At 45.6% G+C, this 16034-nt stretch overlaps 1 protein-coding gene and 1 long non-coding RNA gene across 2 annotated transcripts; both read left to right on the forward strand.

The window, feature by feature from the left end:
- Nucleotides 1–2486: 2486 nt before the first annotated feature.
- LOC109762136 (uncharacterized) lies at nt 2487–6596 on the forward strand. The gene is made up of 7 exons (XM_020320952.4): nt 2487–2880; nt 3095–4936; nt 5043–5124; nt 5206–5272; nt 5509–5694; nt 5795–5855; nt 5935–6596. Exons 1-7 carry the CDS (start codon nt 2682–2684, stop codon nt 6108–6110), a joined length of 2613 nt encoding a protein of 870 aa, XP_020176541.1. The 5' UTR covers nt 2487–2681; the 3' UTR covers nt 6111–6596.
- A 947-nt stretch (nt 6597–7543) lies between these two features.
- Nucleotides 7544–9791, forward strand: LOC120973368 (uncharacterized). Its single transcript, XR_006671057.1, has 3 exons — nt 7544–8776; nt 8937–9132; nt 9324–9791. It is a non-coding gene; the product is annotated as an uncharacterized lncRNA (long non-coding RNA).
- Nucleotides 9792–16034: the final 6243 nt, after the last annotated feature.

Raw genomic sequence — 16034 nt, forward strand, 5'->3', positions numbered from 1 at the left:
CAATATAACATGTGAACGTCCTAACTAACTAAAAATATTACAAAGAAATATATCAATATGGTCTTACAAACACACTAAAATTCTTAATTAAATCTCAGTTTTGCATAAAGAAGCCTACATAGTAGATACTACATGGACCATAGAACATATCTTGAGAAGTTCGCAAAGACTATGTTTCTGGCCTATGCTTTTGCATTGCCATGAAGGTATCGATTATATCACCTTCATTCACCTCAGAGAAAGCATCCCTCTCAATGTATGTGACTAGGCAATCATCCAAAAGACTATCACCCATATTATTTCTCAACTTGCTCTGACTAAACTCATGGCAGAAAATGCTCTTCAGCATTTGCCACTGCCACCGGTAGAATCAATACCATTTTTAGAAGCAAGTACACCAAATTACAGTGGCGGAGCTAGCATTTGACAACAAGATGCTCCACCCTAATTTTTTTATAAGCAGTATGACATGTGAACGTTCTAACCAGTTACCAATATTACAAAGAAATAGATCAATATAGTCTTGCAAACACACTAAAATTCTCTATTAAATCTTTGTTTTGCATTAAGAAGCCTACATAGGACATACTACATGGACAATACATACCTTGAGAAATTTAAAAAGACTATGTTTCCTTTTGCATTGCCATGAAGGTATTGATTATATCACCTTCATTCACCTCGGAGAAAGCACCTCTCTCAGTGTATGTGACTAGCCAATCATCCAAAACACTATCACCCATCTTATTTCTTAACTTGCTCTTGACTAAACTCATGGCAGAAAATGCTCTCTCAACATTCGTTGCCACCGGTAGGATCAATAACAATTTTAGAAGGAAGTACACCAAAATATGAACTATAACAATTTGGGTAGGAGGGCGTACATTTGAATGAAAAGTTGAAAAGGATACATTTTGTGTAAACTTACAAAAGACTTAGTATTTCTCAAAAAAATTACTTAGTACCGACATGACATTCCTTAGTTGTTTAGGTACTTGGTTGGATTGTAGTGAATTCAAAAGAGGCATTTATGTTCGAATTCATGTATCTTATAGTACCACTGGGAAAACTAAATATGAACATTTATATTAATTAGAATGGTCATTGGATAGGAGATGTAGCATATGGAAGAAGAGGTAGAGCGATAGATGGGCATGGAGTCAGAGCCTCTTTTCTTTTTGAGAAATACTAAGTCCTTTGCAAGTTTACACAAAATGTATCATTTTCGACTTTTCATTCAAAAATGTACGCCCACCTTCCAAAAATGAAAATGGGAACTCCTATGTGCCGCTCTCTGCGGCAGACTGTCGACCACACGCACAACGGATCTCTCAACTAGGCCGGCCCATCTCGCTAGCGACAAGTAGATAACACTAGAATAAAAAAGGCGCGTTGCCGAGGTTCAAACCCAAGACCGACTGCTTTAGATCATATGATTCTAGCTAGTTGAGCTAGCGAGCTTTCTTGCTTACAATATAGCACAAAACCTTAAGAAACTCAAACGCCGATCTGAATGTTTTCAAAATTTTGAATGCAAAACTTTTTTTCCAACCAAAACGTCAATGTTTTATCAAATGGGAACATTTTGAAAATTTGTTACAAATTTTGAGAAAACTCAAACATTTTTTAAACATGCAAACGAATTTTGGAGAAGCGCACATTTTTTTTAAATGGGGAACATTTTTGAAACTACCCAAAAAGCTGAACATGAACAACTTTTCAAAAATAGGAACATTTTTCAAATTCCAAACAAAATTTGGAAACACAAACAACTTTTGCACGCAAACATTTTTTGAAACTCCAGAACAAAATTTGAAAACATGAACATTGTTTGAAATTTGCAAAGAATTTTTGAAACAGAACATTTTTCGAAACTCCCGAACAAAACTTGAAAACATGAACTTTTTTTGAAATTTGCAAACAAATTTTAAAGGGAACATTTTTTGAAACTCCCAAACAAGATTTGAAAACAAAAACATTTTTTGAAAATTTGCGAACATTTTTTGTATCCCAAATAATTTTTGATTAGTTGTGAAATATTGAACAAGCACATAAAGAAAAAAAGGAATAAAAACAGAAAAAGAATAAATACAGAAAAAAAACTGAAAACCAGTCAAAAACCAAAAAACCTGTTCAGGAACCTTCTAGAAGGTTCCCAAAACCAATAAAGACCAGGGCTGAAACCTTCCATAAGTTCCCAAAACCGGATGCAATCTACACGTTAGATAGCTCTGATTGGCCGGCCCAGTCGTACACTTAGGTGTGTTATCGCTGTATGCGTTACCTCAACAGTGTTTGACGCAAAGAGCGTCATATATAGGAAATTCCAATGCAAATAGATAGTACAGGCCAAACTCTTTTTTTAGACAAATTGGATCATTAATTGATGCAATTTCGTTTATTCGTACAGCCCAAACTCTGTTTTTTTAACATAGTACAGCCCAAACTCGTACGGCCCAATGTAATAGCAGGGCTTTGCGTGTTGGCGCGCGGGTGACAAATCGAACCCGACACGTCGCTTAAACCTAATCCAGGCAGCGACGCCGCCGCCGCCGCCGAAACCACGTCGCGCTGCTCTGCCCCTATCTTGCAGTCACCAGCAGGGAGGCTCTGGCGGTCTGCGCCCTGATGCGCTCCGTGTATTCAGCCATCTTCTGCCTGTCCCAGAAAAACTAGATCGGATGGGGAAGAAGGGCAAGCGGCGGGGCGAGGCCGCCGCTACGGGTGCGCCGGAGGAGGCTGCCGAGCAGGAGGCTCCCGCGGCATCCGCTGCCGCTTCTGATTCAGCCACGCCGAGGAGGAGCAGGCGACGGGGCGGCGACGCCGGGGCCGCGCAGGAGGCCTCCGCCACCGTACACGCACTGGATCCCGCCGATGCAGGTACGCGCCTACGCCCGGCTACGCGTCTCGTTGAAACGGTGAAAATGCGTGTGTCCCTGGCAGCGGCTGCGGCTAGGGCTGGGTTTATCCATCTGGTAGTCCAATGCTTTGCTTCCTGCCCTTGATTCGCACTAGCCATGCTAATCTGTCTTTGTTTTCCTTGTGCTGCTTGGAGAAAGCGTGTATAGCCGAACTGATTTTATGGCTTCTACAGGGAAGGGGACAACGGACAGGGAAAAGAAGCCTCAGCTCAACGAACGAAAGAAGAATAAGAGGGAGCAATCTCCTTGTGCTGCTTCATCGAGTGCTGATGCTGCCGCCACGGGTAAATCAGGTGTTGACTGCACTGATGGGGAAGGTGTTATAGGAGACTCTGAAGTTCGCAAGAAAAGAAAAAAGAATAAGAAGATTATGCAGGAGCCATCCTCTTCTACTGTGTCTGATGACAATGCTGTTGAGGTAAACAAATCCGGAGTTGGCTGCAAACATGTGGAAGATGTACCGGGAGATGATGAAGCTAGTAGGCGTCCCAGAAATGAAGAGGATCTAGGCTTTTCTGCTGCAAACATTGCAGAACAGGATGTACCGAAGGGTAAGAAGAAGCCCAAGCTGGGGAAACGGAATAAGAACAAGCAAGAACCATCATTTCCTGCTGTAGTGGATGCTGCCATTGTGATTGGTAAATCTGAAAATGAAAGTACAGATGGGAAGGGCGTTCCAGGAATTTCTGAAATTAGTAAGAGTCCCAGAAATGGAGAGGGTCAAGATTGTCCCAAGGTAAACATTGTGGCGAAGGAGACACTGGAGAGGAAGAAGCCTGAACCCAGGAAATGGAAGAAGAATAAGCAGGGGCGATCACGTGCTGCTGTGTCTGATGATGGTGCTGTTGAGGCAGACAAATCTGGAAATGTTGGCACAGATGGGGATGATGCTTTGGGAGATGCGCATGTTAGTATGAGCACGGTAGAGGATCCATGCTGTCCAGAGGCAAACATGGCAGAGAAGGGGACACAGGAGAAGAAGAAGCGTAAGCCCAAGAAACGAAAGAATAATAAGGAAGGATCCCCTTCTGTTGTACTTGATACTGGTGCTGTTGTGGCAGATGAATATGGAAATAGCTGTATGAATGGTGATGGTGCACCACAGGATGGTGAAGCTAGTATTAGCCCTAGAGATGGAGAGGACCCAAACTGTCCTGGGGTAAACATTGCAGAGAAGGGGGTACCAAAGTTGAAGAAGAATAAGCTCAAAAAATGGAAGAAGAAGAACCAGGAGCAATCCCCTTCTACCTTGTTGGATGCCGGTGATGTTGTGCCAGATAAATCAGGACGTGGCAGCACAAATGTGGAAGCTGCATCCAGAGGTGCTGATGTCACTACAAGTCCCAGACCTGGAGAGGGTCCAGAATGTCCCAATGCAAACATAACTGAGCATTTGGTGGAGGAAAATAAAGTGAATGAAGACTACTCTCAGGAACCTAAGCTCAAGAAACAGAAGAAATGTAAGCAAGATCAATCCCCTTCTGTTATACCAGACACCAGTGGTGTTGTGGTGGATAAAATTGAAAAGGGCTACATAGAAGGCGAAGGAGGGGAAGGTCTACCAGGAGATACTGAAATCAGTATGAGTCCCAGAAATGGAAAGGGACCAGATTGTCCTGAGGTAAACATAGCTGAAAATTCGGTGGAGGGAAAGAATGAGAATAACGGCAACTCTCAGAAGCCTAAGCGGAAGAAACGGAAAAGGAAGAAGAGGGCTCAAGTAGCTGTTACTGAGGCACCTGCGGTGGGTGATGTCAGCTCAGATGAAAGGAAGGATGTGTGTAGGACAGGTACCGTGAAGGTTACAGGAAGTATGGGATACTCTATATGTGAATCTGAGGTTACTGCAAAAAATGTTGTCCAGGATATGTACTCACCAGGAGGATCGCTTGTAAGGTTTCAGAGGAAAAAACTTCTTATTCTTGATCTTAATGGTCTGCTTGCGGATATCACTCCAATCCACCGCAACTCTCGCGACTCTCGCTTGGCACATGCAAAAGTTCGAGGCAAATATGGTAAAGTTACTTCTTTAATATTCCTTGTGCAGCACTTTCCTTTTGGTATCAATCTGGATCGGAATTTCTATCTCATCAAAACGCTAATGTTATACTATTGCAACAGTCTTCATAAGACCATACCATGACGATTTTCTGAGATTTTGCTTCCAGAACTTTGAGCTAGGGGTATGGTCGTCAAGAATGAAGTACTGATTCTTTTCCCCTACACCTCTTCACTTGACATGATTTACCCGCACGGTGCTAATTCCAATTTTCTAATTCTCCAGAGTAAATGTGGATGATGTTGTCGATATCCTTATGAAAGATCTCAGGCGACACTTGCTATTCTGCTGGGTAAGTAATGGAAATGCATATGTACTTGCTACTTCTAATCTCTGGCCAAATTTTTTTGTTGATGGTCTCCACTTGGAGTATAATTGCAAGAAAGCCAGGTGGTGTGCATTTGCACAGTCCATGAAATGTGTGAAAATGTCATTTGCATTGCTATATTATTTTTGATTACTTTTTTCTGTTTCTCTTTCTGGAGTTACTCTGAAATCCCGATGCATTAACTGTTCTAATCTGCCCAGGATGCATCTCACTGCACTACTACCAAGTGTAGTACTCTTGAAAATCAACGCAAACCCTTAGTACTGAAGGAACTAAAGAAACTGTGGAATAAAGAGGACCCTGATCTTCCGTGGGAGCAAGGGGAATTTTCGCCTTCGAATACTTTGCTTGTGGATGATTCCCCTTACAAGGCTCTGTGCAATCCGGTACTGAGTTGTACCCTGCTCGTATTGTGTCGTATGTGTTGATGCTAAGCCCATCTGTTGCTATTCAGATATATTTTATGTTGACATCTGTATTTTGCAGCCACACACTGCCATTTTCCCACAACCCTACAGCTACCATAACAGGACGGATAATTCATTGGGTCAGATTCATCATTTTAAGATTGCGTTACTGTTTTACATGTGTCGAATCATTAATGCTGAATGTTGTTCCGTAAACAGGACCAGGTGGAGATCTTCGTGTGTATCTAGAGAACCTTGCTGCTGCAGATGATGTTCAGCGTTATGTTCAGGAGCACCCTTTTGGTCAACCTTTCATTACTGAGAGTGATCCGAATTGGGATTTCTATGCAAAAATACGTGACAGACTGGAGAAGCGAGAGAAGTGTGCCGCTTGATGGTCCTGTGCCTTGATACAGTAAGCAAGAGCTTTGGCCAGGCTTGTGTTGGATGGCAGAAAGTTTTGGCTCTGGAGTTCGTTTTGTTTCTTGGCTTGGCAGTTGGCATGACTACTTGTAGGCAGGGGGTATTGGTAATTTGAACATTTTTTACTCTCTGTTGTTTCGGTTTGTGCTTATCCTGAAGTAGTCAAGGCTAGGTAGTGTTCACAAGGTCGTACCTATTACTTCACATGTACTTTGGTTACACACATGTTGACATGCGTCATTAATCATTCTTTCCCCTGTATCAAGGATAACAGGGTTGTTATATTTTATAAGTTGGTCAATTATGTTGTAAGGATGTTAGAGTTTTGCTGGCTTGTAACTTTTCCTCCTCTCGAGTAAGTGATGTAATCTTTTCACATTTGTTGAACTATAGTACTGTACCGCCAATGGTGTTGATAATTGCTAGAGTGGCAACAGATAGCATCATTGCAAGTGGAATTGGTTGTTCTATGTTGGGACTTGAAATCTTGTTGACTTTGAGCCCAACATTTGTCTTGCTGTGTTTTGTTATGAAATGTCCAAATCTGGAAAATAACCGTGTGTCATTCCGTGCAAGACACTTATGCTTGCGAATGCTGTCATATTCTGAGCATTTTCTTTGTCAATATGGTGGCAGTTTTGTGTAAATAGATGTGATTAATAATAATTGTGATGACATGACATGCACATGCAGCTTTGCACTGGTACTGAAGTGCTTATCCTGACCTGAGGACTTGGATATAAGTGCGGGTTGCAGAGTCACGAGTTGCATGCCAAGTCGTGGATGGATGAAAGCAAAGCTGGCAGCTGAAATCTTCAACTGCCACACTGTTGTGATGATAGCCGAAATCTCGTCACTCAAGTGTTAGTATAAGCAGCCCAACTTGTGTTCCTTTATTTTTAACTAATAATGTTCACGTGAAAAACTGCATATTCACACACATGGCCCGGCCCGGCCATTGTAGCTCACCAGGTCCAGGACCAGGAGCTTTTGTCTCTGTCTCTGTCTCTCTCTCTAAAAAAAGAGCTTTTGTCTCCATTTACGTACATACTTTGTAAGTTTGTATACGATGATCCCTAGGCTAGGCTGGTCCCATGCACTCTGGTCTCTGGGGCTACAGTGAAATGCATAAATCAAGCATCATCAAATTAGCTTATGGGCATGGTTAACTTTGTTTGCTTGAGAGCAATGGCAACATCAAGCCATGGACCGCCATGATGAAGGCGCACGTGATGCATCATTTTCTGGACAAGCATATCATTTTCAGAGATGAATGGCATACACAAAGCACCTGTAGATTTGCAGCGACTCTTGTAGGAGGTTAATTGTTCCCATCATCTCATGCAGCACGTGAGGGCTTCTCTTTCCCTCTCCCTTTCCCTTCTCATCAGGTAGGCAGGCAGGCAGATCTTGCTTTTCTGCCCAGCAACTTTCCTTCTTTTCTGTCTCCAACACCACTCACCCAAGTGCGTCTAGTGTAAATGGACGGATGGTTCGTTTCCTGCTTAACACACCGACCGTTTGAGTGGTACAGTAACTAATTTCTGACGGAGGGAGTATATTATTTTGTCAGTTGACCCAGCATGCCCTTGTGTAGGGTGGCGCATGGTTTTGCTACATGCACAAGTGAAGCCATCCAAGTCTGAACAAGTATCCACAAAACAATCAACTAGTACTAGTAATTTCAACAATCAAGCGCCCACTGATTCTTGATTCCGCCGATGATTAAACAAACAAATCTCCTGTTCTGTTCTAACGGTATTGCTGCTGCAATCTCGATGCATCCATCTTAATTAGTACTAGCTCGCTCAAATGTTACTAATTTATCTAGCCAAATGCGTTGGCTTCCGTTCCATGTGCGTCCAGAATTAAACACCTAGATAATGAGAGACCATGCTGTTTTTTGACTGGTCTCACAACCCAAGATTTGCTTGCGTGCTTGTTGGTGAGTTTGCTCATGGAATCTCTCAATCAAAGGATGAGGAGACCTGACCTAACCTACCATGCGGATGCGGACGCGGTGCACAACACAGGCCACTGCTGATCTGGTCTTCATAGGGCTCACATGGGTCATGTGGCTGTGGGTAGGGAAGCTTCTGATTGCTGACAAAGAAAAGGAAAGGAAAACTATGGAGCCAGCATAATGTGCCAGCCTAGCTTGTGCAGACAAGTCTTCTGTTTCTTCCAAGTTCCAACATGCTTGCTTGTTACTGTACTTTGGGGATGAGGCTTATTGGTGGGGGTAGACATGGCTCTTGTCCTCGATAACTTTGCTAGTACTAGTTGCCATTGCTATTGCTGCTAACTTTCCCCCCATGTGGTGCAGTTGCAATTCTCCCTGCCTTTTTGCTTCTTCTCTTATTATCAGGCCATGTCCAAATCTAACTCATAGTCATATATCTCTACATTCCGCAAAAAAAAAAATCTCACCCTCTGATAGTGATTACTCACCATTACCCTTGTACTTATAATAATTATCACGCTGTGGTGAATAAGCCTGTGATCATGGCAGGGTCATGATCGTGAGGTCCCAACCCAGCATTTGAATGGAGCAGAATTGACAGGCACGCAGTGTGCATCTGACCTTGCAAATGTTGCAGTGAGTTGAAGAATAATGTACTGCATCTACCAGCTAGAAGTAAGGCTCTTTCAGCTTTATAACAAGGAATCAATCAAATGAATGCCACATCATGATTCCTGCCCCAAAAAGCAATACAAAGTTAAAGATGAGGACAAGCATCAGATCTTGCCTACTGCTAGCATGATTTCTTACCCACTATTTTTTTTACTCCGTGCAGCTAACCAAGCAGTACCCCTTCCATGATCAAATTTGCCTTACTATACCAGCTGTTAGGGCATGTACAATGCATAGCCTCAAGGTGATGCCTCGCATGCCATATGACGTAAAGTAGGTTCGGATAGGGAAGCGGGATCCTCTTCAGGAGGCGGGTGCTTGAAGAGAAAAAGTGTGGTCCGGTGACAAAAGCTGAAAAGGTTGGAGTGAAAAGTAGAGATGCATGTGTATTAGAGTCTTTATTTTCTATTTCTTAATGAGGCCTACTAGTGGTAGCTTGCATTGGGGAGAAAAAATAAATGTAGGTGCCTCAAATTACTTTCTGTCATGGGGCATATGTATCCATATGCCACCATTGTACATGCCCTTACAGGTCTCTAAACAATTGCAGGTTGGTGAATGGTGAGTGTGTCTGTCCAGGACGGTCATGTGTTTGGTGCTACCACATACTTAAAGGTGTGCTCTTCTGTTCACCTGCAAAACATTACTTTAATTATATACTGTTAATGAATACAGCACAATAGTAAGTAATTCTGATTGCAAAACACATTACGGCTTTGTATAAGTTAGGAGCTGTGAAGGGGTCCTCCATGGAATTGATGAATATGGATGAGGTATCTCTCTCAACCCTAGATGCTCATCAGTGATTTTAAATGATTAGAATATTATCATCTTAGACTGAATCATGCTAGCATCAATGAGCTACTATTATTATTGCCCAGAATAGTTCAGGAAAAGTTAGTCTGCCTCTTTCGGATAATCTGGTACACTGTCAAAATAACCCCTCACCTAACAGCAGAATTAAACTGTGGTCCGGAAGTTTGATTGCCATCAAAACCTAATAAATATCCTAACTGTAAACGGCGCCAAAAAGAGCAGTTGGTTACAAGACACAAATACAGGTAGGTAACTGACAAACGCATCTGATTTCGCTGAAAAATGAATTGCCTCTGTACTCAGATCCTAGTATCACTCCATACTGCATGTATACTCCACGGGGAATATCCGGTGCACCGAACTCCAGTAGCACATTTTAAAATACAACAACAACAAAGCTTTTAGTCCCAAACAAGTTGGGATAGGCTAGAGGTGAAACCCATAAGATCTCGCGACCAACTCATGCCTCTGGCACATGGATAGCAAGCTTCCACGCACCCATGTCCATAGCTAGTTCTTTGGGGATACTCCAATCCTTCAGGTCTCTCTTAACGGACTCCTCCCATGTCAAATTCGGTCTACCCCGCCCTCTCTTGATATTCTCCGCACGCTTTAGCCGTCCGCTATGCACTGGAGCTTCTGGAGGCCTACGCTGAATATGCCCAAACCATCTCAGACGATGTTGGACAAGCTTCTCTTCAATTGATGCTACCCCAACTCTATCTCGTATATCATCATTTCGAACTTGATCCTTCCTCGTGTGGCCACACATCCATCTCAACATACGTATCTCCGCCACACCTAACTGTTGAACATTTCGCCTTTTAGTCGGCCAACACTCAGCGCTATACATATATTAATGTTCTGTCAATGTGCTAGATTTTTTTTGTTTAGATTTGTTGAAACATTTAAAATGTGTTACAACATCCGATGCATCCATAGCACCACAAGGTGGGTGCACCGGATAAATTCCTACATGTGTAAGAGCAACTCTAGCAGAGTCACCATAGGTGCGATCCTCGTATGGGATATGGAGCGTGCTACATATGCATTTGGAGGTTGCGGCAGCTGTGCGCAAACACAATCACCATAATGTGGCCTCCATATCTTTTTGTTGTTGCATCAACTCAATACTCACAGACCCGTTTGAGGGACTAAAACACTAAATTTAAGGTTACATTACATTACGAAGTTGTTACAAAGTTGATGTCAAACATCGAGGATTTTTTATGTCTTGGGAGAATCACTAGTTGCTCCCCACCATATGCATATGTCATGAGTCCACTCATCGTCTAGGCACAACCGCGCGACGAGTCCGGTAACCTCTTCTTCGTTCCATTTCTTCCCGTCGTCGTCGAGGTCGGGGACGACATTTTCAAGCGGTGTAAGGCCCAATATGGCGTGATTTATCTTGGTGAATGTCACCGTCCCCATGTCAAATGTGCCCTTTGGAACCACACATTCGGCCCCTCTTGGCCTTTAATGCCTGCCCTGCGGTGGTGTGCTTGAAGATTTCACCGAGGCGGATGGCCTAGGCGTAGGTGGTGTTGTGCTCATCCTATGCCTCCTTAACAATGAGGTGGCAGTGAGCATGTGATGGCTGATTGAGCTGCTTGGGCGAGCTCTCTCCTCCTTCTCATATGGGATCTGCACGTAGTCGTGCTGGATATTCTACTAAAGGGAGTGTGTTTAGGGATTCCAATCCAGATACTCATCGCGGGCTGGATCCGCATGTGCGCCCTCTAGCGCATAATGATGATCCTCCTCCTCCGCTTGCTCCTCATCCATCATTTGCTCCTCCTCCGCCAAGAGCGGCACCGAGTCCCACTGCAGGGGAAGCGACATGGTGACGGGAGGGAAGTGGGGGTGATGGTGGAGGTGAGGAAAATGGAGGTTGAGGGTGGCGGGAAAATGTGGTTGATGAGTGGAGGTGAGCTATTCGGACACAGCGACGACCATTTTACAACTATGGGTGGCGGGCGGCACGAAAACATGGCGGATGGCGGGAAAATGTGACAGGAAACGTGGCGCCAACGACCACGGGCAGTTGCCACATGGCAGACGCCATAAATTGGCACGACTCCCAGTGCCATGCCATGGGCGTCTGTTCCATTGGCAGAGAGAGGATGGGATGCGCAGGAGGTTGAGAAGGGAGGTGAAACTACCCTCCCGCGCGAGCTGTTGGTAGATGGCGCGCCCTCCAAACCAACGGCCCGTAACTTCCAAATATGAAGGTTCGCGGATTCAATATAGAGCGCCCACCATAAATTATGACGATCCGGGACCGAATGACAAATCTGCTAGAGTGGCCATTTCGACCAAAAACACCGTGTCCGCTAGACATGCTCTGTTCATGAACATAAGACGTTTTAAAGATTTATGTCGAATTGTCTAAACATAAACATGAACATAGGGAGTATTTGTTATCTTTTTCTACAGATAAATACTACTCCCTCCGACAGAGGATGGATCGGAGGGAGTAGTAGTCCGGATTTCCATGCTTATCAGTTCCTTGTGTTAGGTCAATCCTTGGGCGCAAATGTGGACCAAGTGCTGCTGCTAGTCATCCACAGTTGAAAACAGTTTGCAAAACCGAAAATGCCAATAACTAGTACTCCCTCCGTTCCAAATTACTTGACCCATATTTATCTAGACACGGATGTATCTAGACACTAAACAAGTATAAATACATCTGTATTTAGATAAATTCAAGTCAACTAATTTGGAATGGAGGGAGTAATAGTGTGTGGGGAGGGTACTTTGATCATTTGATTCGGCCAAGAGTCCATGTCATCCGTCCCTTAATTTATTCAGCTTGCTGCAACTTGCTCAACAGTCTGAGTCTGAGTCTGAACCAAATGAAAAGAAGCGGTCCGAATCTGTTTGAAGGAAAAACAAAAAGAAAGGATGATAAAAGGAGAGCTGCTTCGGTTTTTCGGCGACGCTACGGGACTCCGGGTCAACCTTTCAAAATCTCTCGCGGCTCCCATTAGGTGCGAAGACATAGACATGGCTGATGTCCTTCAGAACTTTGGTGGCATTACGGCGGCTTTCCCGATTAGATATCTAGGCCTCCCAATCACGACGGGGCGTATTAGACTAGTACATATTCAGGCTATCCTGGACAGGATCCGGGCTCGCCTCGCCGGCTGGAAGGGCAGATTAATGCCGTTGGCTGGTCGGCGTGTCCTAGTACGCTGCGTACTTTCGGCCATGCCCACCTTTGCACTCACAGCCCTTCGAGTCCCAAAGAAGTTCTATAAAGACGTAGACAAATCACGGCGGCGCTTCCTCTGGGCAGGAGATGAGGAGGTGTCCGGTGGAAAGTGCAAAGTGGGCTGGAGCACGGTGACCACGCCTGAGCAGTATGGTGGTCTAGGCATTCACGATCTACCTCGTTTTGCCAGGGCTCTACGTCTGCACTGGTTATGGCAATCCTGGAAGAACCCGGAAAGGCCCTGGGTCGGAACGCGCACGCCCTGCGACGCCTCGGACAGGGCCCTGTTTGCTGCATCCACAGCGGTGACCATCGGCGACGGAGCGACGGCATCATTCTGGTTCTGCTCATGGCTGGGTGGACGACAACTTTGCCAAGCCTTCCCCACTCTTTTTGCCAGATCCACCAGGAAGAACCTGTTAGATAAGTGAGCAACTGAGCTTTACTGAGGGCCAAAGGCCATTACATATACATGTGTGGTAAAGTGCAGGAAACCCCTTATACAATGGGGATATACCGAAAAGAGACTATACACATCTAACACCCCCCCTCAAACTCATGGTGGATCAACAACACTGAGTTTGGAGAGGAAAAAGGCATGCTGCGCTCGAGTCTGTGCCTTCGTGAAGAAGTCAGCCAACTGTAACTCAGAGGGCACATAGTGAAGAGCGAGAGTCTGATCCTGCACAGCAGCACGCACAAAGTGGGCATCCACACCGATGTGCTTGGTGAGCTCATGCTTCACCGGGTCACGCGCAATACTGATAGCACCAGTATTGTCTGACAGTAAGGGAGTCGAGGTGGCAGCAGACACACCAAAGTCCTCAAGCAACCACCGTAACCAGATCACCTCAGCCGTCAGCATAGCCATGGCTCGCAACTCAGCCTCTGTACTCGAGCGAGAAACTGCAGTCTGTTTCTTTGTCTTCTAGGCAATAAGAGAGCCACCAAGAAAGACACAGTAAGCAGACAGCGAGCGTCGATCAGAGGGATCACTAGCCCAGGTAGCATCAGAGTAAGCCTGGAGCTCAAGAGAACTGGAGCGGGGAATGAAAAGGCGCTGAGAGATAGTGCCACGAAGATATCGTAGAACACGGAGGAGGTGACTATAGTGGACAGAGGTGGGGGCCGAGACAAACTGACTCAGGATGTGAACAGGATAGGAGATGTCAAGACGCGTAACAGCAAGATAGACAAGGCTACCAACGAGGTGACGATAGCGAGTGGGATTAGGAAGAGGGTCACCATCAGAGGCACGAAGCTGAACATTGAGCTCCATAGGAGTCACAACAGTGCGGTCATCACTGAGAGCAGCTCGAGCAAGAAGATCCTGAATATATTTCTCTTGAGAGATGTAGAAGCCATCAGAGGTCGAGGAGATCTCAATCCCAAGAAAATAGCGAAGAGGACCAAGATCAGTCATGAGGAACTGGTCGTGAAGGCGGGCCTTAACAAAGGCGATGTAGTCAGAGTCGTCACCAGTGATGATCATGTCATCAACATAAAGAAGGAGAAGAGTCCGACCACGAGGAGACGTGTGAACAAACAGCGCGGGATCATGATCACTGGGCAAGAAACCAGCGGCAGTCACCACAGAGGCGAAGCGTTCAAACCAGGCGCGAGGGGCCTGTTTAAGACCATAGAGGGAGCGGCGAAGTCGACAGACCACACCGTCAGGAGCATAGTACCCCGATGGTGGCTGCATGTAAACCTCCTCACGCAACTCGCCGTTGAGAAAGGCGTTCTGGACATCAAGTTGAGAGATAGACCACTGACGAACAGAAGCCACAGCAAGAAGAGTGTGGACAGTGGTCATGTGAGCCACATGAGCGAATGTCTCATCATAATCGCGTCCCTGCTCCTGCTGGAAACCACGGGCCACAAGACGAGCTTTGCAGCGCTCAAGAGAACCATCGGAGCGAGTCTTAATCTTGTAGACCCACTTGCAGGTGATGAGACGAACACCGGAAGGAAGGGAAACCAGATCCCATGTGCCGGAACGCTCAAGGGCAGCAAGCTCTTCGGCCATCGCAAGTTGCCATTCAGGCTGAGTCATGGCAGTCTGATAGGAAGTGGGCTCAGCAATAACAGAGAGACCGTACCGATCAGGAGAGTAGCGATCAGGCGGTGGGCGAGGCCGAGCACGGAGGTTATGAAACGGGGGAGGCGTGAAAGGAGGTGCACCAGAGGTGGAAGGCGCATCAGGGGAAACATCCTCAGAATGAGGGCGACGCGTATAGTGAAGAGGAAATGGTGAGAGAGGGCGACTGACTGGAGATGATGGTGGAGAGTTGGAGGAGGAGAATGGGGAAGATGGTGTCGGTTGTGAAGGAGAAGGAAGGAGAGGTGCAGGCGGAGGAGGAAAAACATGAGGAGGCACATAGCAGGGTGTATCAGGGAGAAGAAGAAAAGAAAGATCGTCCACGGAGAAGCTCGAGGTAGAAGGACGTGGGTAGTAAGAGCGAGACTCGTCAAAGGTCACATCACGCGAGATGCGCAAACGACGACCAACAGGATCCCAGCAACGATAGCCCTTGTGCTCATCACTGTAGCCAAGAAAAACACACTCAACCGACTGAGCAGTCAGTTTGGTGCGTTCTCGCGGGACAAGAAGGACATAGCACACACATCCAAACATACGAAGAGCTGAGTAGTCGGGAGAGCGACCAGTGAGACACTCCATAGGAATACCACCCTGCAGAGCAGTCGATGGCTGTATGTTGATGAGATAGGTGGATGCAGAAACAGCCTCAGCCCAAAAATGGGGTGGGAGAGAAGCGGCAATCATCAGAGCACGAGCCGTCTCAAGTAGATGACGATGCTTACGTTCGGCAACGCCATTCTGAGCATGTGCACCAGGACATGAGAACTGGGCAAGAGTACCCTGTTCCGCAAGAAAACCACGCAACAGCTGGGAGATAAACTCACCAGCGGAGTCAGCACGAAAAGTACGAATGGGCGTGGAAAACTGGGTGTGAACCATGGCAGCAAAACGTTTGTATATAGAGAGAAGCTCGCTACGAGATTTCATAAAGTAGAGCCAAGTGTAGCGAGAGAAATCATCAATAAACAAGATATAGTAGCGGTGACCACCTTTCGAATCAAAGGGAGCAGGACCCCATACATCAGAATGAACTAAGTCAAAAGGACGCTGAGATACCGACTCACTGATAGGATAAGGTAACTGGGTCTGTTTGCCAAGTCTGCAACCATTACAATGTAAAGAAA

The sequence above is a fragment of the Aegilops tauschii genome, chromosome 2 (genome assembly GCF_002575655.3).
Source record: "Aegilops tauschii subsp. strangulata cultivar AL8/78 chromosome 2, Aet v6.0, whole genome shotgun sequence".
Lineage (NCBI taxonomy): Eukaryota > Viridiplantae > Streptophyta > Magnoliopsida > Poales > Poaceae > Aegilops > Aegilops tauschii.

Excerpts from the sequence above, each read along its gene's own strand:
- LOC109762136 (XM_020320952.4), top strand. The coding sequence starts at position 2,682 with ATGGGGAAGAAGGGCAAGCGGCGGGGCGAGGCCGCCGCTACGGGTGCG. Across the intron at positions 4,937-5,042 it reads AAAAGTTCGAGGCAAATATG|TCTTCATAAGACCATACCAT; the intron begins GTAAAGTTACTT and ends CTATTGCAACAG. Across the intron at positions 5,125-5,205 it reads GTATGGTCGTCAAGAATGAA|AGTAAATGTGGATGATGTTG; the intron begins GTACTGATTCTT and ends CTAATTCTCCAG.